This window comes from Carassius carassius, chromosome 17, assembly GCF_963082965.1.
Source record: "Carassius carassius chromosome 17, fCarCar2.1, whole genome shotgun sequence".
NCBI classification, from domain to species: Eukaryota; Metazoa; Chordata; class Actinopteri; order Cypriniformes; family Cyprinidae; genus Carassius; species Carassius carassius.
In genome coordinates this window covers 14776054-14799785 of record NC_081771.1, presented here as the reverse complement: position 1 = coordinate 14799785, position 23732 = coordinate 14776054, and the positions used below count along the sequence as shown (strand labels likewise).

The following is a 23732-nucleotide window of genomic DNA, read 5'->3' as shown; positions in this document are numbered from 1 at the left end:
CTGCACACAAATGAAGTGGAAACAGAAGAGCACATTTTGACCTCATGTTTGAACTACACAGACCAGGGACACTTCATTTCACAGCCCACCTCAAAGACTTCTGAAAGCACACAAGGACAAACTCTCAGGCCTGCAAGGTGAAACTCTAGCAAGCTAAATGCTATCTGCAAGCTACGAGAAGCCCTGATATCACAGAAGGGCAGGAACAATCAGGAAATACATACCAGCCATAAAATGAAATCATGTATAAAATGTCTTGTTTGCTTAAAAGTCAAGAACACACCGCACTGTATAGCCAAATTTAGTTTGGAACACCACTCTGTCAATCAAATTCAAAGGCCAGAAGTAACTGTCATAAATAAATATTAATATTTTATTTATATATCTTATTCTGATAGTGAGGGAGAAAGCAACTCCTGCTGCTGCTGCTTGACATTTATGTCACTTTTTCTGTTGGTTTATCAGATGAGCCCAACACATGATTGCACAAACAGAACACATGTATTTCATCACATATCCTGCTGCTAACTAGAGGTTTTGTCAAACGTCAATATGTGACAAGCAGGGAGCAAAACAAAGAAGCAAGGGGAAAAGAAAGGAGACATTGTAGGGGAAGGCTCAGTAGATCAAGAGTAAAGCACTCAAGCTGGATCTGTGCCCATCCTTCTCATGGCTGAGCAGAAATCCAGGAATATAACACCAGACAGAATAGGCACTTCTATCTGGCAGCATTCTAACTGAATCTCATAAGTGACTAATTTTGGAATGCTCTACATAGGCAGCAATCCTTGAATAACACAAATAGCATGCCAAATGGGAGTGATAGTCTAATAAGCATAAAATACACAGCACACACAAAAAATGGGTGGAATAACTATAGACTGAACTAGGTGATATGTACTGCTTCAAAATATTAGCCAGTACCACCAAAACTTCATGATTCTTTTGTGAATTTTTGTGCTGATTTGGTGGAAAACCCCCCAAAAGTAAACTGTACTGAGCCGTAACGTGCAATACCATGCAGTGGAAAAGCACCATTGAGTGGCAGCATAATTAAAATACTTAGATCAATATTTGCATCCACGATGCAACCCAAATATGAAAATCAATAGGTTTTGGATCAAAGCATATGTTCATACACTCAAATACTCCAAAACCAGAATTCTCTGCAATATAAATTCTAAAATATTGAGTCTGATAGTGCTCTGTGGTTTATATTCAATATTTTATGTTAACAGTCAATTTGTATGGGCCTTGTGGTTACACAATCAATCTATTGCGTTTCATGTCTTCATCATGTCAGCCATTGGCAACAGCCTCTATCAATTTTTAAACAGCTCTGTGAGCTCAAAGTAATGGGTCCAAGGCAACAGACCAAACTGCAGCACATTTAAAGAACAACCTCATCATAGAAAGTAGACCGAAGAATGTTCAGAAGGAAAGTTAAGTTAGAGTGCTGATAAAGGATCAGTTTTACACTTACCATGTGCTGATAGAAAAAGTATGTGCTATATCTACTGGGATGGAGTGAAGGGACTCGCACATGAATTCTGAGATATACAAAGGAGCACAGAAAGCAAGAAAAGTGTCAAAAAGTTGAAAAACTTGCAATGTTACGCAAATGAGGGCTGGAAAAGAAAATACTGGCCAACAGCTAATAGCTGTGATGTAAAAGAGTGGCGTCAATCAAAAATGTATCAAAATGTGAGTTTCTGTTGGACTGAGGTCTTATATCACATTGTTACATATTACTTAACGTATTAAATAATAGTAAAAAAAACTTGACCTTCCTTAACTTTTCATTTTGAACTTCACTTAATTTCTGCTGTAAATCAACAACAACATCAAAAAGTGACAATGAAGTGAACTGTTGACAATACACATTTGTCTTTGTGTGCATGCGAGAATAAGAAGACGAATGTCAGAATTTCCTTGAAAAGTGTCCTGCAAAAGACAAACGTCCTACTTAAATCTTTAATCTTCATGTCAAAAAGAGACCTTTGGTTTACCTCCTTTGATAATCCTCAAACACTGCTTCCAGATGTCATCAGGCATTGATATTCACCTAGTGTGTACTCCTTTGTAAGATGTATATGTTTGTTACCTCAAGGTTAGTAATAATAAGGGCCATATAGTTCTAATATTTTATTATAGTAAATAGTGGTTTCTATGTGATGTAAAATTATGGTTATTAAACATTTACATTTGGTTAATCTTGAATATTTTTTTTTACATTCTTTCTTATAAGGATAGTGTTTTGCAAGGTCACCTGACATGACACAAAAGACCACAAGCACAAAAGCTGTTGAAAACACTACAAGACACATACAGGAAATCGGGCAGTGTGCAAACAAAGAGGAAGCCAGAGATAATTAAGAGATCTGCACATTCAAAAAAGAGTGTTGAACAAGTGAGGGGATGAGTAAGAGACATGAAGGAAATGCCGTATATCTTCACTGTTTATCTTTACAGACACACGTCTTCCTGCAGTCTGATTGTCAAGGAACACTTTACATGGTTTGATCACTGACTCATCTCTTATCTAGGGACAGTTTCTCTGCACCTCTCAATCTCCTCTACATTCCTTTTTAACTTTCCCCATTCCTTCCCACGTCATTTTCTTCCCTACCTCAAGGATATATTATATGACGGCCTTGTTTTGACATATGCTTACAACAACCATTATAAATCCATTTTAGGTAATAACCATCATATTTTAAGAGACGGAGCTCCTGAATTGACTAATTGATTCAGTGACTTAATGACAGTAACATGCTTTGCTCCTGACTGAATGTTTGGAATGAGCAGGTCCAATGATTGACTCATTAGGTTTGTCCCAATTTGCGTAGTTTGGCAATATCCTGTGTCTTTTTGTAGTATACAGTAGATTAATATAGTTATTAAATCTACTCATAGAGACAGTTATTTGTTGCCACCTAGGGGTGTAACAATGTAAAACTTAATAAAGGGTAACTGAAAAATCCCCAACATCAATGCACAGACTTACAGTTTTCACACAATATGTCAGAATGCAGAATTATAAATTAGTATATCCACAGGTGTCCCCCATGGATCTATTCTGGGTTCCATACTTTTTACATTGTAAAATCTGTTTGTCCCAACACTAACACCCAAATGTATGGGGACAACACATTTATATTTTTGGAAATACATGATTCTGTATCACTAGTACTCACCTCATTAGGTGACACAGTCAGAACGCTCTGGCTTTTCCTCATCTTCTGTGAAGTTTTCCTTTCCCTGTCTTGCACAGGCCTGCTCCGCTGACACTCCTGCAAAAACATCAACACAAACCCACACAATCAACTCTCTCAGCAAAGACAGAAAGAACAGAAGAAAGAAAAGACATCTGACCTTGCTTGCTCGTGAGAGTGATGCCTCAAGGTAATGTTAAGATGGAGAGTCTTTTGCTATTCTTCAGCGAGAGTGATAAAGAGAGCAGCACAGTTTGTCTGACAGTGACAAGCATCTCCTAAACCCTCACATCCACCACTTTATTTGATTTTGTGCTCAATATTTTTTTCCAGTCTGTCTAAACTGACTTGCAAAAGTGATGTTAAGAAGATATCCCTGTACAGAAACTGTTATGGAAGAATTTTTACGTCCCTTGTGTATGATTCACCTCTGCAAAATTCAAACAGCAGGGATTTACACTCCAAAACCACATGGGTCAATATTATTTATTTAAAAAGCAGTAAATAAGGGTGAAGTGAAACACAGTTCAACAGAAGTTAACCAGGAATATTGTAAATCATTGCTGATGGGTCATTTATTACTGCTTAAATGAAAATAATAAGAATATAGTTTTTTTACACTGATGTTATTGTATTGTAATTGAAGTGAAAAGATGTTACTCTGATTTTGATTGTCTTAAGTTAGATGCATTTTATGCTGTGTTTCTTTCAAACAAACAAACAAAAAACTATAGATATAAATACTTTGCTATATCATAATTCATTCCATCCCACATATTAATAATTTTCAATAAATTGATACTGCTTTATAAGTAAATTTTTCTGAACTATGCTATATAAGTCTAGAGTTTAGATCTAGTTCTAGGTGGGTCATTCTGTAAACAGTGCAAGAGAAGGGTCATTTAGAGGATCCTGCTATTCTATGATCGTGTACTGAATGAGAATTATTATACAGATGGTCCGGTTTTTATAGCTGAGCAAATATGTGACTCTGAATTAATGAAATACTGCAAACCAGTTTGAATGTGATTTTCAAAAAGCAACATTAACCAGCAGGAAAATAATACATTGACAATGTGCTGTTGCTGTAAATTGGAGCTGCTCAATTGTAAAGACCCCAAATGCTTTTGAAAATTCAATTTAAGGAAAAAAAATACAAGCAAGAACACTGTCTGAATGAAGCATATCTACAGGTCAAAATGCATCAGATTTAGAAAAGAAATGTTTTTTTCTGCACAATCTCTACAGTAGTTTACAGTTTACAGTAGTTTACAACTCTGTCATCATGAGCCAGATTCATTCCTCTCTCTTTTCAACTGTCTTCTTGTCAATCTTTTTTTATATATAATATATGGGCAAAAAAAAAAAAATAATATATATATATATATATATATATATATATATTAAGAATAACAATAATAATAATTTAAATGTAGTGTTTTAAGAAGTGTTTTATTTCCCCCTAAGTGAACATTAATGAACTTGGCTGAACATCTTGTTTTTTATTTAATCATCTTGAAGCTTCTGTCAGCAGCCACTGCCAATGTTCTCTCTTCAGTATCTCTTTAAGGTTGTGTTCTCTTGTCAATCCGTCAGCCACTTCAGTGCATAGCTCAATTCAAAGCCACTGAATATGACGGACAGTCCAGGCCGTGGAGAATTGGGAATTTGGCAGCTGTCTCTCAACAGCTGAAAGCCTGAAAACATGACTCCATAACCACTTTCTATTGATTTGACCTCTGCTTTCTTACCCTGTCTGTTCAGTGTGCTCTCAGCATTCTGGCCATACTGACATTAACCAGAGAATGAGTTAGATGGCCTGTCGAGTCTAATGGTAAGTAAGAGCTTGCCACTGTCACTAAATTAATGCAGCGTGTAAAGGTCTCTAGTGGCATGTGTGTCTTTTATGAGTGACTCATCCTTAGACATGTACAAGGGTGAATTCCAATTTTTTTTGACCAGTGAGCAACATAACGCATTATTTGAGAATTTACAATGCTGTTTCATGCATTTAGAGTTGTTTAAACTGTTAAAGAGTTGGATTCTCATGCTAAGCACCGGCAAAGTTTAAAAAAACAATTTGGACATCTTATGTACGGGTTCGTACAATTTTCCATTTTTCCGATCGTGGCACTTCATGATGTAAACGAGGGTGCATTTCACCCAGAAAAATGGGGCCCAGAGAGTTGTTGTGACAGAAATTACAAAAATTTCTAAATTGCAGTTATAAGAAATGAAGTCGCAATTATGAGATATAAAATCACATTTAAGGAAAATATTGTACAATTAAATTGTGAGATATAATGTTGCATGATAAAATATTGTATACAGGATATTATTACTTGTTTAGATTTGTCTGGCTGAATGAGAGCCAAGAATTTAAAGCTTAGAGGTAAAGCTGTAAAAAATAAATATATAAATAAAAATTTAAATCATCACCCTTTGAGCTTAGAGCCTCAAAGTGGTTTGCACTTTCTACTAGACGATTATCAGAAACTCTTGAAATTAAAGTCAGGAGTCTGACAAACCTTGCATATCCATTTAAAGAATGGATGCACATGCACTGCAGCATCAGTAAATACATCAGCTTAACAGATACTCCACGGTCTGAGGGCCCAATTACCTATTCAGCTATTCACCTCTCTCCATTCAAAGAGTAAATGAGTAATAAATGTGTTCTAATATAATACTGTAGCTGCTGCAATCTGCACAATCACCAGCACACAAAAGAAATGGAGATGAGTCACTGCCAGCTAAATTACCATTCTCATTAAATCAATATATGCCTCCCTAATAATTACAAAGTCTTGTACAAATGCAGAATAAATATGTCAGCATCTGTAGATGTCAAATCCTGTTTTTCTTTGTTCTCACATAGACCTTTAGAACAATTTCACACTTGTTTGTTATCTGGTTTATTATACAAATATTTGCATTTTCCATGGGTTCTGATTGTATTGTCTTTGTATTCATATTCAATCAAGCAATAAACTAGTTAATATTATCAATAATATATTGTGGCTATATATATTTCTTCATCCTATCAAACATCTAAAGGAAGTTGTTTTTCTTGCCACTGTTTTTTGAAAAAGCTGCTTTAGAATAACAAGTATTGTAAAAAAACACTTCACAAAAAATGGAATGGATTTCGAAATAAGATTTGTGTATTCTTCAACAGAAAGGTCAAGTTTGTTGTTTCGTTCTTTGCCTGCTTTCCTCACTTTCCAACAACAATATTGAGTTTTAAAACAGCCTTACATGCACTGACTAGACTATTCTCATTAGACATTCACATGAAAGGGTAATATTTGATGCATCCTTTGAGTAATGGCACAATCTGGTCCCACTGCTGTCGTTTTGCTGTTCTTCTGTGAAAGGCTCTGACATCCTGAAAATAATTACTGTGACTAAAGCTCTTCTTTTGCCAGATGTTTTGACATATGACAGGCAGCATGTATAATGCCCCTTCAAGCAATGTACATACTCAGAATGAGACAGAATGTTTCAGTGGTTAAACACAATTAGTTACAATCCGTTTGAATAAAGCAGAACCAGCAACAACTCTGAACAAAACTGTTTCTATGAAACAAAGTATTGATTTTCACCATTATTATCCATATATAAACAATATAAGAAAATGTTGAAGAAAAATTATGTTTTTGCATTCTGCTAAAATATTTTCTGGTAACACTTTACTTAAAGACTTAATGCGTAATGTATTATAACAGTAATTTTATTGCATTAATTATGCCTTGAGATGCATTATACAATCTCATGAATAATTGTAACCACACTTAATACATTATAACACTTATCAATTCATTGTTAAAATATGCATTTTAAATTCGGTTATAATTATTTATGACAAGGTATGTATTACAACACACGTTATAAATAATTATAATGGATTTTACCTTTTAATAGCCTTTTATAGTGCATTATACACAAAGGCTTTAAGTAAAGTGATACCGAATTTCTTATCTATTCTATTATTTATATTTAAAAAAATCGAAAGTTTATTGCCAATATATGATTCAATGAAAAAGTTGAGCTTTTTTGTGTGTACTATGCTAAAATGTCAATACAGGTTTTATTATTTCTCTATTATTTATATGTTTTAGATTTTTTAAAAAGTAAATAAAAATGAATAAACTTCACTGCCCTCTATTTTGAACCATAGAGTAGAGTAATCCACACACACCACTTTTTAAATATTAATTCATGGCAGATTTAATCAGGAATTATTTTTTTAGGTATGTATTAGCAAAACTCCTTATATAAATATATAAATCATTGCAGTAAACTAGACTTTCCTTCATTGCTACAATAATGGTATTGGAAGGGAGACTGACATTTATACTACATTAAGTTTGTAGTTTTGTAGAGTTACAACAATAAAATTAAAACCATAAAATGCCAGCAGGATGTTCTTTGCATGAAATATTTGCCAAGCTGTAGCTGTTTCTAAACTGCAGTTTCGTGAGTCACCAACAGTTGGCCAATCATTGTGTGAAAGTTCATCGAGGAAACCTAAATATATTTCCCAGACAAGATGAGGGTTAAAGCATTTGGACTTAAGTAAAGGAAACTGATAATTAATAAATAAAAAAAATACTTTATTAGAAATTCACGTCATGGTATAGTCTCAAACTCTATTGTTGCTTTGTGTATTTTTAACATAGGGAACATTCCCATGAATGCCCATGCTTAGTCAGAGTCACGCACACCCATTTGGACATCAAACCAAACAGATTATGATTACGGTTGGATAATGGGTTTTTAGTGTTTAATCTGCCCTAATGATCAAGACTCATTGAAAATGACTTCATGGTCACTGGGCTGCTCTCCCCTCCAGTGAGGCAATTTAGGTTTCCTTAATAACCTGTGTCTGTAGCAGGGGATTTCTTCTCTCCTTCTCCAGTATAGCAATAATCCAGAGTGTAAGAGGGCTTGCATGTATCAGGGAATACCAGTATTTCTATTGAGCTTGAAAACTAAGAGGGAACCCAGAGATATATAGAAAGAGTCAGCTGTTAATTCCCATATTAAAAGTGACTTTTTGAGGTACAGTAAATAAGCCCAAATTAGCTTACAATAAGTGGAAACAGCAACACTAGTTAATTTGAAACACCTCTGCTCAATTATTATCATGACAGGTGGTAAAGAGAGCAGAATACCTCCAGAGAGAAGCAAACAGGTGGTGAAAGGACATCTTTTCCTTATAAGCAAAGCTTGTAACAGTTTGTAAAGCTCATCTGAACTGGTACAAGATACACACACAAAACTGTGTGCCAGGGGCATCATACGAGTTTGGTAAAGTATTATTAGGCTGATTAGACTAGGGCTGCAACTAACGATTATTTTGATAATCGATTAATCTGTCGATTATTTTTACGATTAATCGGTTTATGTACTTATATTTTAGTTTTTTCCATTTTTTCCCCCAAGTAAATTATTAATAAATGGTCTTTATCCTTCAGCATAGATTTTTAAGAGATTTTAACCATTTTGCACTGTCATATCCTAATCAAAAATATACCTGGAGTTGTTTTATTGTGTTAGTAATCCTTTGTCGAACTCTTCTGCAATCAGAACACTGACCCATACTCTAGCAAATTTCACAAGGAGATTTCAAATAATGTTTTCACCACGGCAGTCCTTAGAGCTCCTAAAGTAGTTTAACATCCTGAACAAAGCTTATTAAGGAATCTTTCAGAACATATTTTCACGAAGAATAAGGATAAAACAGAATAAAATTGCAGTGCATTGTATTTTATTATTTACTGGGAAACAGCTTTATAGCTTTTGCTGTGAAATTGTAAACAATCCTTCGAATAAAGTGCCAATGGCACGAAACCTGAATGGAACTCACAATTTAAAGTAAAATCCATCAGAAGGTTGTCCAGAAAAAAAAATTGGACACACACAAAAAACCTGCTGTGTGAAAAAGAGCAGTGAATACTTAGAAAAAAAGTGCATTTCAAATATCTTTAAACATTTACCCCTCTCATTCAGTCATAATTAGGCTGCACGACTGAATTTTGAACTGGTAAACGACAAACTGATCACAGAACATGTTTGTAAAGCTTTAAATGTTAACTGGTAAAAAGCAATGTTATCAGCTTTTACGACTAAACATTTGCAAACAACATTGTACTGGAGAATCTGCACAAATAAAAGTCTTAGGGGCCGTTCACATATCGTGCCTAAAAACGCGTGGAAAACGCTAGGCGCGCCGCTTTCTCCTCCTTTCCAAAGCGCTCGTGCAGAAGCGCCCCTGAGGCGTCTGCCTTTGCTAAGCAACCATGACGTGCTCTCTCCTTGAAGACGCGGAAATTTCAGCAAAGGATAAATGGATTTGCAGCTCAAAAAATCGCTTGCAGTAGCTCTGCTACTAAATTTATTTCAAAATGGAAATCCATATACAACTATGATCAGCTGTTCCTTTCATCTTGACTGAGCTTTTAACGTTGTTACGGGAAAGGATGAAGCTGATTGGTTAGTTCTTGTCACATGACCCGCGATGCGCTTGCAGCATTCTGAAAAGTTGAGATGTTTTTAACTCGATGCGGTGCGGTGTTGGAAATAATGAACTTGAGCGCGCAAAAGACGCGATATGTGAACGTCCCCTCAAACAGTTCAGTAGTGCAGAGTTTACAGGTTACTCTTCTTTTTTGAAGGCTCAAAGTAAAGTACTCCCAGTCTCCCACATCCCGCTAAATGCTGCAGAGACGCTGTTCGGGAAGCACGTGACATAAAACGAGGCCAGCTATTGGCTACTCGCTACTTCTCCTGCTGTACTGGCTGAGTAAAACCTCCGGTGGCTCATTACTGCCACACTTTGGTCACCGCAGATTTGAAATATGCACGAAATGAGCCGCTTACGGCAAATAAAAGTTATTTAGCAACGAATCGATGACTAAATTAGTTGACAACTATTTTAATAATCGATTTTTATCGATTAAATCGATTCGTTGTTTCAGCTCTAGATTAGACATTAGTGCCAAGAAGATACAGTAAGTGGCAATAAACCCCACCTTGTGAATATTAGATATTTGCTTCACAATTTGCTCATTTTTTGTATCTGCAACAGATGGTATGACCCACACAGAGCCCCGATTTCAACCTCATCGAGTCAGTTTGGAATTACATCATGTGACTTAAGTAAGTGAGAAAAATTCCAGCCAAAATCCATTGATAAACTATAGCAACATGTACAGGAGAACAACGAACCTGCAAATTACCTTAAAAACTATTCGTCAACTTAAACGAAAACTTAAAATGTACATACATGTACATTAACTGTTCATAATGTACATACAATCCCTACATTTGCATTCCTATTTAAATTCTGCACATACTCTGCTCAATACTGTATATAGCAACTCCACTGTACATTCTGTATATCATAGCTTCACTTACTCTGCACTTTTATGTATATAAAACACTATATTCTTGCACTTCTGGTTAGATGCTAACTGTATTTCATTAGCTCTGTACTTGTACTCTGCATAATGACAATAAAGTTGAATCTAATCTAATCTAAAAATCATTTTTCTTAACTGACATAAGGATGAAATAGAATAAACTATAAATATTCTATTAAAAAATATATATATAAAATGATAAATTATTAAATGGAAATACAGTAAATAAAAACTAAGGGCTGGATTTACTAAACAGCGCAATTTAGCATTAGAAAGCAATTCAGCAAAACAGAAACTCGTACAAATGCATATTCAGTATGGTCAGACACAAAAATATGTGTTCAATCCAAAAGATGGTTTGGTGCAAACTGTTAGTAAATGCCCCTAAAACTGAAATAAAATAATATAAAAAAAAAAGAAAAATAACAAAAGCACATAACATTTTATTACAAATGAAAACTGAAAATAAAAACTGAATATCAACTAAAAATATAAAAAGAAAAACTCTTTCAAAAATATGAATACAAAACTATTATAGCCTAGTATATAAATAATAATAATGACATGATTTGGGCTATTTTTAGGGCAAATCTTTTTTTCATTTGCAGCAAAAAACAACTGCACAGTACTGTTATTTTCTACTTATGGCTGACTTCAAAATGAGAATATTTATTTGGAAAACTACATCACACAGCTCAAACCTGACATTATCTGCTGAAAGTGAAAATAACTAATTTTTCTATCAAGTTGTTTACAATGCCATTACATTCCTCTAAGCAATTTATCCAGGTAACCAGGTCCCTTAACTTCCCGATTACAAAGGCTCTTTCAGTCAAAGGTGTTACTTTGCTTTGCAGCTTGCTTAGATTTTAAAGTGTGTTTGATGGTCAGCCATTTAAATGAGCCCAGATAACATCCCTCAAAGGTCTGCAAATCATGCTTTTGGCGAATGATTTTACATCACACAGTGTGAGCGGTGTGCCAACACCAAATCAAAGAGCAAAAAAGAAAAAGAAAAAAGGCAGCAGCAAGGAACAGATGCTGCACTGTTGTATGAGCAAAACATATAATTAAAAAAGTAGACTTAAAAAAAAAAAGGTGACAAGGATTGGAAAGGTAGAACTTTTTTGTCACTCAGTAGTCTGTGAACTCAATACCTGAACACAGGAGGAGGTGCAGACATCAATTACAGAGCACCAGCAAAAACAGTGAAACGGCACAGGAGCTTGTTAAACACACAAACAAGGGCTCCAGGACTCAAGGAGGAAATAAGTTTGGCGAAAGCAGTTCCAGAGCGTATCTAAAGCATATCAAATTTTTAAGGTGTCATCATCTGATCTGTTAAAAAGATAATAAGAGAATTATTGCATCCAGCGGGGCTAGTGAAGGTAAATCTGTGTCTTGTTTTTAAGTCTTCTCTATAGAGCAGAAACAAGTTCCTGGATGTCAGAACAACACAGGAATCAATGTATATGAAGGTACCATGGAAAAATTCCTGTTTGTTGAATCTAATGTGTTGCATGCAATGGATTCCCATCTGACATAATCTCGCCACTAGACACCAGTCACACTGGCATTGTGTTCTCAGATGGGACATGGGTGAATACAAACACCTCTTCCCTTCTGCTGCTTCTCCAAACTGGAGTTCTGAGTACAGTTCTCTTGGGAACCAGTACCAAGAATTGGTTAACTGCTTCAAACAATGTAGTTTTTGATTAGTTAGACATGCTGTCTTGCTAATCAAAACAATTTTTTTGTTTAAGGACTATTTATTCTGAGCTTTTTCCCACAGTTTTGGCTGGTAACCCTGATATTGTTTGGCTCTAACAAATGCCAAAAACTATACCATTTGGAGCCCAAAAGCTTTTTATTAAATTCTTTTGCAAGCAAAATACAGAATTCTGCCTTTAAATAAATCTTATATCTTTGAAACAGACATTAATTAAGATATAATAATGCAGAAGTAATCGAAAGTATTACTGTATATTGTAACCCAACATAATTTGAGGTTTTAATACACTTCAAAATTAAAAAAAAAATTAAATTAAAGAAATAGTTGACACAAAAATTTAAATTCTGGCATTAATTGTCGTTCCAAACCCGTAATACCTTCGTTCATCTTTTTAAAAACAAATTAAGGTATTTTTGATGAAATCCGGGAGCTTTCTGACCCTCCATAAACAGCAACAGAACTACAGCATTCAAGGTCAAGAAAGGTTATAAGGACATCATTAAAGTAGTCACATCTGTGGATCAACGGTAATGTTACGAAGCTATGAGAATACTTTTTGTGAGCAAAGAAAACAAAAAAAGCAACTTTATTCAACAATTCTTCTCATGCCAGTCTTCGATGTGCATTCAAAAGGGTATCACAATACATTGTACATTCCTTTGTAAACAAAAAGTATTCTCATAGCTTCATAACATTACAGTTGAACCACTGATGTCACATCGTCCCCTTGGAATTATAAGGTTATATCTGAAAAATTTTGGAAAAAACTGAGTTATTCCCATATTGTTATTCTTTGACAACTTATTTACATTATGTGATAATTTTTTTAATGTTGTATACATTATGGGATTTTTATTTAAAAAAACAATAAGGTTCTATCTACACAGTCGAATGGAATGCAAAAACTTTGAAGCTCAATATCTCAAAACTACTCTGAATGCAGATAGAACCTTATAATTCCAAGGGGACGGCATGGACTTTTTTAAGGATGTCTTTACTACCTTTGTTGGCCTTGAATGCGGTAGTTATGTAGCTGTTTATGGAGGGACAGAAAGCTCTCAGATTTCATTAAAATCTTAATTTGTGTTCCGAAGGTGAACGAAGGTCTTACAGGTTTGGAATGCAATGAGATTTAGTACTTAATGACAGAATTTTCATTTTTGGGTGAACTATCTCTTTAAAAAATCAGAAAATTATTCATTAATATCACTAATTTATACCTTCTATCTAAACAAAATGTTTGTGGAATATAAAACAAACTGTGAGTTTGAGTTTGAATGAATGTATGTGTTTGGTCACATTTTCACAAGATTTAGGAGACAAAAATGTCCAATGTATATGGTCAACAGTGCAGTATAATATATATACTGCTCAAGAAGTCACTTTCAAACCAAGCTGCTTTCTATTGGTCAACACAGCAAATCCGTGTGACCAACTTTCTGAACACATTTGAATATCTTCTGTCCTTATGCGAAATTCACTATTGTGTAAATTCCTATTGAAATTTTTTGATTTCTCCAGCAAAAAATAATTAGTGTTTATGAGGCCTATTTATAGCAACAACAAAAAAACAACAACTAAGAAATAGTGTACACTGCAGTCTCTGACCTCAAGGCAATTCAGAAAAGATGAATCACTTTCTGGCCAGGGGAGATTTTGGAATGGAGATAAAGGTTAGGATCATGATATTTTGGTAGTATTATAGTTAGTTATTTCCTTTTGGGATCTGATATACCATACAGTGACTTGTTAATGTTATATACTTACTACTTTAACCAAATTCCCTCATTCTATTACAAAAAAAAAGAAAAATTAAATAAGTGTATGCATTAATTTTCTTTTTCTGTGCAGCTGCCTTTTCTCCATACCGAGCTGACTACACTGAGTATGCAGGTTAGCTAGGCAGTTACTCACCTCTTTGTTATTATTCTACATACTAACCTCCAATTTGTGGCTCATAATAGAGAAGACATTAAATATTAATTAAATATTACATTATGCATTATTACATTATTAATATAACATTATTATTAAACATTAAATATTGTTGAAGGGCTGAATATTTGACACTTTACTTAATTTGTTTCACAGTAACCCTGCATAAGAAGGAGGGTCAACAGAACTGAGCCTCTAACTGTGTAACTAGCAATACTGAAATTTATCGTAGGTGATATGAGAAAAAATAAAAACAAGTTATATTCTTATTCTTTTTCTAAGAAATCTTGTCATTTATGCACAAACCTGACTTTACTGGTCCTGTATTTGTGTGTCTGCTTTACTCTTTTCTTTTTCTTTTTTTTTTTCTTTTGCTTTAAAATGACGAAAGACTTGTCATGTGTATCTATTAATTGGAAGCTGTGAAGCATGGCATTCATAATGAATACTGAAAAGGAAAACACTGCGAATGTGCTTCTTTTCAATCTATTCAACTTACAGCATTCAACTGTTGATAGCATGAATTATTCAAGCACGAATGCAACATGTTCTGTTGAATGCTATCAAACATGAATCAGGTCAGGTTCTGCGATGCACCTTAAAGACCATTCAAATGTCTAGTCAGTTTTAGACAGCAAACACTGACATGAAAAGCCATCCAGAAATAGTTTAGCAATAGTGATGACTGAATGAGTTCAATTTTCATCTAAACATCTTCTAGTTATATCCGAGTGAGGCACAGGCGGACATTGTGAGCAAATGGTAAGCACAATGACACATCATTTATGACATTTAACCCTTAGAGATCAAGATTTTATTATTGGGGAGTAAATACATTTAATTCTTAAATCTTAAATCTGTGTTGATCTTTTTTCTAAAATATACAAGAACAATTGCTTTCTTATTCTTAAAAGTATTTCCTAACAAGCTAAGAGGCTTAAATTTGTATATGTTTATAACATTGAAATATTCCTGACCCCACTGTAAAGAGTACACTTAAAATGCATGTTTAGACAAAGGCCCACAGCAGATGTTTTGACCTTTCTAATGGTCCTCTCAGTGAGCTAAAATGCTGAAAGTTCAGTGAGTTCAACTCACACCAGTCCTCCGACACTCTCTAGGGTTTCCTGATCTTTGGACATTTCCACACCTCACTGACCTATGGTATAAAACCTAAAAAAACATATTTAGAGTGGCAGTTGTTATGACCTTTATAAAGAGCCTTTCCAAAGCACCGTCTCTGTATAGTCTTTTATAGTCTCTAAATTAATAATTTTATTTAATTTCAATATGCATTTTAATCAAACAAAACTCAAACACTATATTTTACACGCAAATTTGATTCATAACAGTGACCACTGGCATTGACCATCACTTGGCAGTGACCACATTGTGTGGGCAATAGAAATTGTAAATATGATCCTGGCAAAAGTGTTGATGTGATACATTTAATGTGTGTGAGCTGTTTTTATTTCTTTAAATTGAGATTTAGACATCACATGAAAGCTGAATAAATAATCTTTCCATTCATGCATGGTTTATTAGGATCAGACGATATACAACTGGCCGAGATACAACTATTTGAAATCTGGAACCAGAGGGTGCAAAAAAAATCTAAATACAGAGAAAACCTTCTTTGAAGTTGTCTTAATGAACTATTAGCAATGCAGATTACTAATCAAAAAATAAGTTTTGTATTTACGGTAGGAAATTAACAAAATATCTTCATGGAACATGATCTTTACTTTATATCCTAATGATTTTTGACATAAAAGAAAAATCTATAATTTTGACCCATACAATGTTTTTTTGGCTATTGCTAAAAACATACCCCAGCGACTTAAGGTTTTGTGGTCCAGGGTCACATTTAAACATGAATATGCCTCCCACTGAAAAGTGCCAAAAATCAAGTGTAGATTGCTTACTTGAAAACCAGGCATTAATCTATATCTATACCAGATCACTCTCAAATTATACATCCAGAGGCTAAACTTACAGTAAGTACAAAGCTGATGTAGCCCCTGCCCCAAAATGACACCAACTTGTTTATTGACATCTAGTCATGCAAGCAATCCCTTTAGGGCTGTATTTAATTGCATTTCTGAATCATAGTTTCTCTGCGTACAACATCTGTCATTAGAAGCTATTTGTGCATATATTAGCTGAGGCAGATGAAAGGTCAAACGAACATTGAAAAATAATTGTGCAAAAATTGCTCATAACATTCTGAACACTAGAAAATACTTGCTGCCTGAAAAACATTTAAAAAAAAGAAAGAAAAATATATAGCCTGAGTTATCATTACAAAAGTCTTTAAGTCATCAAGTTCATTGTGTTGTACGAGGTTTGTTTGTTTTAGTCAATTTAACTAAAAATGTTAACTTGGTAATAAAAGTGTTCCTAAAAAAAGGATCTATTTAAAGAGTTTGCCTTCTCCATATCTTGCTTCCATTCTATAGTTGCATTTTCATGTAAATGTACAGCGGACGCAGCTGAAGGGAAGGCTGATTTCAAAGGACAAAGCTTTAGTTAGCTTTCACGAGTTGAAATGGAACTATGCTGCCAAGCTGAATGGAAGAATTATGGCTGCTGTCATAAACTCATTCCAAAAAGACCAGCGCCACCTCATCCACAACTACAAAACCCTGATTCCAAAAAAGTTGGGACACTGTACAAACTGTGAGTAAAAAAGGAATGGAATAATTTACAAATCTCATAAACTTATATTTTATTCACAATAGAATATAGATAACAAATCAATTGTTGAAAGTGAGACATTTTGAAATGTCATGCCAAATATTGGCTCATTTTGGATTTCATGAGAGCTACACATTCCAAAAAAGTTGGGACAGGTAGCAATAAAAGGCCGGAAAAGTTAAATGTACATATAAGGAACAACTGGAGGACCAATTTGCAACTAATTAGGTCAATTGGCAACATGATTGGGTATAAAAAGAGCATCTCAAAGTGTCTCTCAGAAGTCAAGATGGGCAGAGGATCACCAATTCCCCCAATGCTGTGGCGAAAAATAGTGGAGCAATATCAGAATGGAGTTTCTCAGAGAAAAAACGCAAAGAGTTTTAAGTTATCATCATCTACAGTATATAATTTTATCCAAAGATTCAGAGAATCTGGAACAATCTCTGTGCGTAAGGGTCAAGGCCAGAAAACCATACTGGATGCCCGTGATCTTCGGTCCCTTGGACATTTACATTTACATTTATTCATTTAGCAGACGCTTTTATCCAAAGCGACTTACAGATGAGGACAGTGGAAGCAATCAAAAACAACAAAAAGAGCAATGATATATAAGTGCTATAACAAGTCTCAGTTAGGTTAACACAGTACAGCTAGCATGGGATTTTAAATAATATAATATAAAGAAAACAGATAGAATAAAAAAGAATAGAGCAAGCTAGTGTTAGAGGTCTTTACACACACACACACACATACAATTGCATAATTAATGAAAAGAAAATAGAATATAAAAAGATTAGAAAGGTAGTTAGATTTTTTTAAAGAATAGAATTAGAATAGTGAGTGTTAAAGTTAGAGGGTCAAATAAAGATGGAAGAGATGTGTTTTAGATGGGTGCAGAGCCAGTGGTAGTTTTGTAGGCAAACATCAATGCCTTGAATTTTATACGAGCAGTTATTGGAAGCCAGTGCAAATTGATAAACAGAGGTGTGACATGTATTCTTTTTGGCTCATTAATCTAAAAATCTTGCTACCGCATTCTGAATTAATTGTAAAGGTTTGATAGAATTGGCTGGAAGACCTGCCAAGAGGGCATTGCAATAGTCCAGCCTGGACAGAACAAGAGCTTGAACAAGGAGTTGTGCAGCATGTTCCGAAAGAAAGAGCTTGATCTTCTTGATGTTGTATAAAGCAAATCTGCAGGATCGGACAGTTTTAGCAATGTGGTCTGAGAAAGTCAGCTGATCATCAATCATAACTCCAAGGCTTCTAGCTGTTTTTGAAGTAGTTATGGTTGATGTGCCTAACTTGATGGTGAAATTGTGATGAAACGATGGGTTTGCTGGAATTACAAGCAGTTCTGTCTTGGCAAGGTTGAGTTGAAGGTGATGGTCCATCATCCAGGAAGAAATGTCTGTTAGACAAGCTGAGAAGCGAATAGCTACCGTCGGATCATAAGGATGGAATGACAGATAGAGTTGAGTGTCATCAGCATAACAGTGGTATGAAAATCCATGTTTCTGAATGACAGAACCTAATGATGCCATGTAGACAGAGAAGAGAAGTGGTCCAAGAACTGAGCCCTGAGGCACCCCAGTAGTTAGATGTTGTGACTTGGACACCTCACCTCTCCAAGATACTTTGAAGGACCTATCTGATAGGTAAGACTCAAACCATTGAAGTGTTGTTCCTGAGATGCCTTTTGCCAGTAGGGTTGATAGGAGGATCTGGTGGTTAACCGTGTCAAAAGCAGTGGACAGATCAAGCAGGATAAGTACTGAAGATTTGGATTCCGCTCTTGCCAGTTTTAGAGCTTCAACAACTGAGAGCAAGGCAGTCTCAGTTGAATGTCCACTTCTAAAGCCAGATTGGTTGCTGTCAAGGAGGTTGTTGTGTGTGAGAAATGTAGAGACTTGGTTGAACACAGCTCGTTCAAGTGTTTTTGCAATGAAAGGAAGAAGGGAAACTGGTCTGTAGTTCTCTAAAAGAGAAGGATTGAGGTTGGGTTTTTTAAGTAGTGGAGTTATACGTGCCTGTCTAAATGATGAGGGAAAAACACCAGTGTGGAGGGATGTGTTGATGATGTGAGTGAGTGCAGGTACAACTGCAGGAGAAATGGCTTGAAGGAGATGAGATGGAATAGGATCAAGCGGGCAAGTTGTAGGGTGATTAGAAAGGATGAGTTTTGAAACTTCTGCCTCAGAGAGTGAAGAGAAGGATGTAAATGAGTGTAAGTTTGCTGGTGATATGAGCTTGACTGATTGTGGTGTGGAAAATTGTGCACTGATGTGTTTAATTTTATTAATGAAAAACGTTGCAAAGTCGTCAGCTATTAGAGAAGCAGGAGGGGGAGGAGGAGGACAAAGAAGTGAGGAAATTGTTTTAAAAAGCTTGCGAGAGTTAGACGAATTTTTAATTTTGTTATGGTAGTATGTCATTTTAGCAGTGGAGACATTAGCATAGAAAGAAGATAGGAGTGACTGATACATATTAAGGTCAGTAGTATTTCTGGATTTGCGCCACACCCTTTCAGCAGCTCTAAGCTTAGAACAGTGTTCGCGTAGAACATCAAATAACCAAGGGGCAGAAGGGGTGTTACGGGCTGGCCTGGAAGATAAGGGGCAAACAGTGTCTAAACAAGATGTAAGAGTGGAGCAGAAAGTATCATAAGCACTGTTAGCATCCAAAGATGCAAACAGTTTAGGGGAGGGAAGTGACGATGACACCATTGCAGAAAGCCAGGAGGGTGAAAGTGTGCGTAGGTTACGTCGAAAGAGGACATGTGGAGGGGTAAGTGAAGTGTCAGGGAACATGTTGAGGTTAAGAGTGAGGAGGAAGTGATCCGACGTGTGCAGTGGAGTAACCAGAACATGATCAGTAGAGCAATGTTGTGTATAAATAAAGTCCAGTTGGTTGCCTGATTTGTGAGTAGCAGTAGTTGACACTCGGTTGAGATCAAAAGAGGCAAGCAGAGTGTGGAAATCAGCATACAGAGGTTTATGTAGATGGATGTTGAAATCTCCAAGCATAACTAGGGGAGTACCATCCTCAGAAAAGGTTGAGAGCAACACATCTAATTCATCCAAAAAGTTACCCAGTGGTCCTGGGGGACGATAGACAACAACAAAATGTATTTTAAAAGGGTAGGTAACAGTAACTGAATGAGATTCAGAGGAGCTGTTGATACCCAAAGATGGTAAAGGATTAAATTTCCAATCATTAGAGATGAGCAGACCAGTACCTCCACCTCTTCCAGTCAAACGGGGGGAGTGGGAAAATGAGAAATAGGACGGCACTGCATCACATACAGGAAAGCTACTGTAATGGAAATCACAACATGAGCTCAGGAATACTTTGAGAAAACATTGTCGTGAACACAATCCACCGTGCCATTCGCTGTTGCCGGCTAAAACTCTATAGGTAAAAAAAGAAACCATATCTAAACATGATCCGGAAGCACAGGTGTTTTCTCTGGGCCAAGGCTCATTTAAAATGGACTGTGGCAAAGTGGAAAACTGTTCTGTGGTCAGACAAATCAAAATGTGAAGTTCTGTCTGGAAAACTGTGACGCCATGTCATCCGGACTAAAGAGGACAAGGACAACCCAAGTTGTTATCAGCGCTCAGTTCATGCATCTCTGATGGTGTGGGGTTGCATTAGTGCATGTGGCATGGGCAGCTTACACATCTGGAATGGCACCATCAATGCTAAAATGTATATCCAATTTCTAGAACAACATATGCTCCCATCCAGACATCATCTCTTTCAGGGAAGACCTTGCATTTTCCAACATGACAATGCCAGACCACAAACTGCATCAATTACAACATCATGGGCCCTATCATACAACCGGCGCAAGGCACAGTGGAAGTGTGTTTGCTATTTTCAGTCCGGCGCCATTCGAATTTTCCCATCCAACGCCACGTCGTTTAATTAGCAAATGCATTTGCGCCAATTTGTCTGACCATGGGCGTACTGGTCTAAAAAAGAGGTGTGTTCAGCCTGCAGTCCAGATCTTTCACCCATAGAAAACATTTGGTGCATCATAAGGAGGAAGATGCGACAAAGAAGACTTTAGACAGTTGAGCAACTAGAAGCCTGTATTAGACAAGAATGGGAAAACATTCCTATTCCTAAACTTGAGCAACTTGTCTCCTCAGTCCACACACGTTTTCTAGACTGTTATAAAAAGAAGAGGGATGCCACACAGTGGTAAACATGGCCTTGTCCCAACTTTTTTGAGATGTGTTGATGTCATGAAATTTAAAATCAACTTATTTTTCACTTAAAATGATACATTTTCTCAGTTTAAACATTTGATTTATCATCTATGTTGTATTCTGAATAAAATATTGAAATTTGAAACTTCCACATCATTGCTTTCTGTTTTTATTCACAATTTGTAGTGTCCCAACTTTTTTGGAATCAGGTTTGTAAGATTGCATGTTGAAAAAAACACATGCATTATAAATACTTTTCTTTGTGTGTTCATGTGGGCATGTGTTTGTGGGTGGTTGAGAGGGCACAGTTATTTAAATGTCCAGATTTTGTAAATCAATATCATTATGAGCATATGGTGTGACAGAATGGCTTCTCTCAGATTTACACTAAAATAAATACAATGAAAACAAATCCAATTTTGGCTAAAAAAAATATCTTAAAGGAAGATACAGCGTTAAACAAAAGTCAAGCTCTATTGATGCTATCTGTGGTCTGCTGATAATGTCAACGAAATTAAGCTGGTCAGCAGCAATAAATTAACACAAATTGAAGATTCATGGATGAGTGTTAAAATGGGTTTCTCACAAGAGAATAAAAAACTCTGAGGATTATTAGGATAAATGAAAGAATAAAGCAGACATTAATTCACAATTATCCCTTACAGGTGAGAGATAAAAAACAAAACATTTTCATATTTTCTGTATTAAAAGCCCAATAAATAAATATGTATATTTCTAGGTAACAGGGCTGGCAGGAGTTAAAATATTATATTATCTCAATAGTCTTTTGATAAGATTTCATTATATATATATATACAGGACACACCAAAAGCTTGGACACACCTTCTCATTCAAAGAGCTTTCTTTATTTTCATGACTATGAAAATTGTAGAGTCACACTGAAGGCATCAAGGGCTATTTGACCAAGAAGGAGAGTGATGGGGTGCTGCGCCAGATGACCTGGCCTCCACAGTCACCGGACCTGAACCCAATCGAGATGGTTTGGGGTGAGCTGGACCACAGACAGAAGGCAAAAGGGCCAACAAGTGCTAAGCATCTCTCGGGGAACTCCTTCAAGACTGTTGGAAGACCATTTCAGGTGACTATCTCTTGAAGCTCATCAAGAGAATGCCAAGAGTGTGCAAAGCAGTAATCAAAGCAAAAGGTGGCTAGTTTGAAGAACCTAAAATATGACATATTTTCAGTTGTTTCACACTTTTTTGTTATGTATATAATTCCATATATAATTCCAAATGTGTTTATTCATAGTTTTTATGCCTACAGTGTGAATCTACAATTTTCATAGTCATGAAAATAAAGAAAACTCTTTGAATGAGAAGGTGTGTCCAAACTTTTGGTCTGTACTATATATATATATATATATATATATATATAATTATATACATCTATGGTACATTTAGGGCTGGTCAAGATATTCACTCTAGCAATATGTCTATATCAATATGTCTATATATATATATATATATATATATATATATATATATATATATATATATATATATATATATATATATATATATATATATATATATATATATATAGACATATTGCTAGAGTGAATATCTTGACCAGCCCTAAATGTACCATAGATGGCACAAAAAAGAAGATAGAATGTAGTTAGAGACCACACACAGGTATTCTGCTTCTACTGTGTGTGATGGAAAGAAAATAGCCAAACAATATCACAGAGGAGACCATTTCTGGGGTCTCTATGCCACCGTGGAAACCTTTCTGTCAGTTATTTCATTCTCTTTTTCATTCTCTCCCAACTTCCGTCATAACACCTTCTTCTTACATTTCTGTGAAAAACACATGCGGTTTTCTTTTTGTCCGGCCATTTCATGCAATCTCTCCCACTTGCTTCTATTGTTTCCAGCCCAATTTCCCGCTCTTATCCTCCCACTCTACTTTTCCATCCGTCACCTTCTCTCGTTATTTGCTCAGAAAGCGTATGGAGAAACGTAAAAGCAGAGACACAGCAAACAGAAGGTCCCTGGAGCAGCGCTTGTTCCACAACAAATATTCTAAGATCATTACCTTTGAGCCAGCTGCTCCACCAATTTAAAGTCACCGGTGACTGGGAAAAGGACGAGGTGCTTCGAAACTGCACTTTGCAACTAATTACAAGGTGTTTTCTGAAAATCCTCCCAAGTGGAATTGTCTGCCATCCATGCATTTTACTGCCTCCTACCTACTCTTTCAAATCTATCCAAGTATTCTGTCCCTTTCATCACATGTGCTTTTCTAATCCTGTTTTCTATTAAACTTACTGACGTTTCATCTCATGTACTGGTGAACACCAGATGGTGCAAGTTGGCATATCTGACTGTATAAAACAAACAAATTTAATACAACACTCAGAAATTCTTGTTCCATCACATCAGGCGTCTTCAACAGGGGGTCTGCAACAGTACTGCAAGGGGTCTGCCAATTATTTTTTGCAAAAAAATGTGTTTAAAAAAGCTGACTTCAACCATATGAATAT

General features: G+C 35.7%; 1 protein-coding gene across 1 annotated transcript in view; it reads right to left on the bottom strand.

Moving 5' to 3' along the window:
- Nucleotides 1–23732, bottom strand: part of pde4ba (phosphodiesterase 4B, cAMP-specific a) — a 142996-nt gene that overhangs the window by 110574 nt on the left and 8690 nt on the right. Inside the window, exon 2 of the mRNA XM_059571017.1 lies at nt 3198–3293. Within this exon, the coding sequence (XP_059427000.1) occupies nt 3198–3239 (42 nt within the window). The 5' untranslated portion in view covers nt 3240–3293. The remainder of the gene's footprint in view (nt 1–3197; nt 3294–23732) is intronic.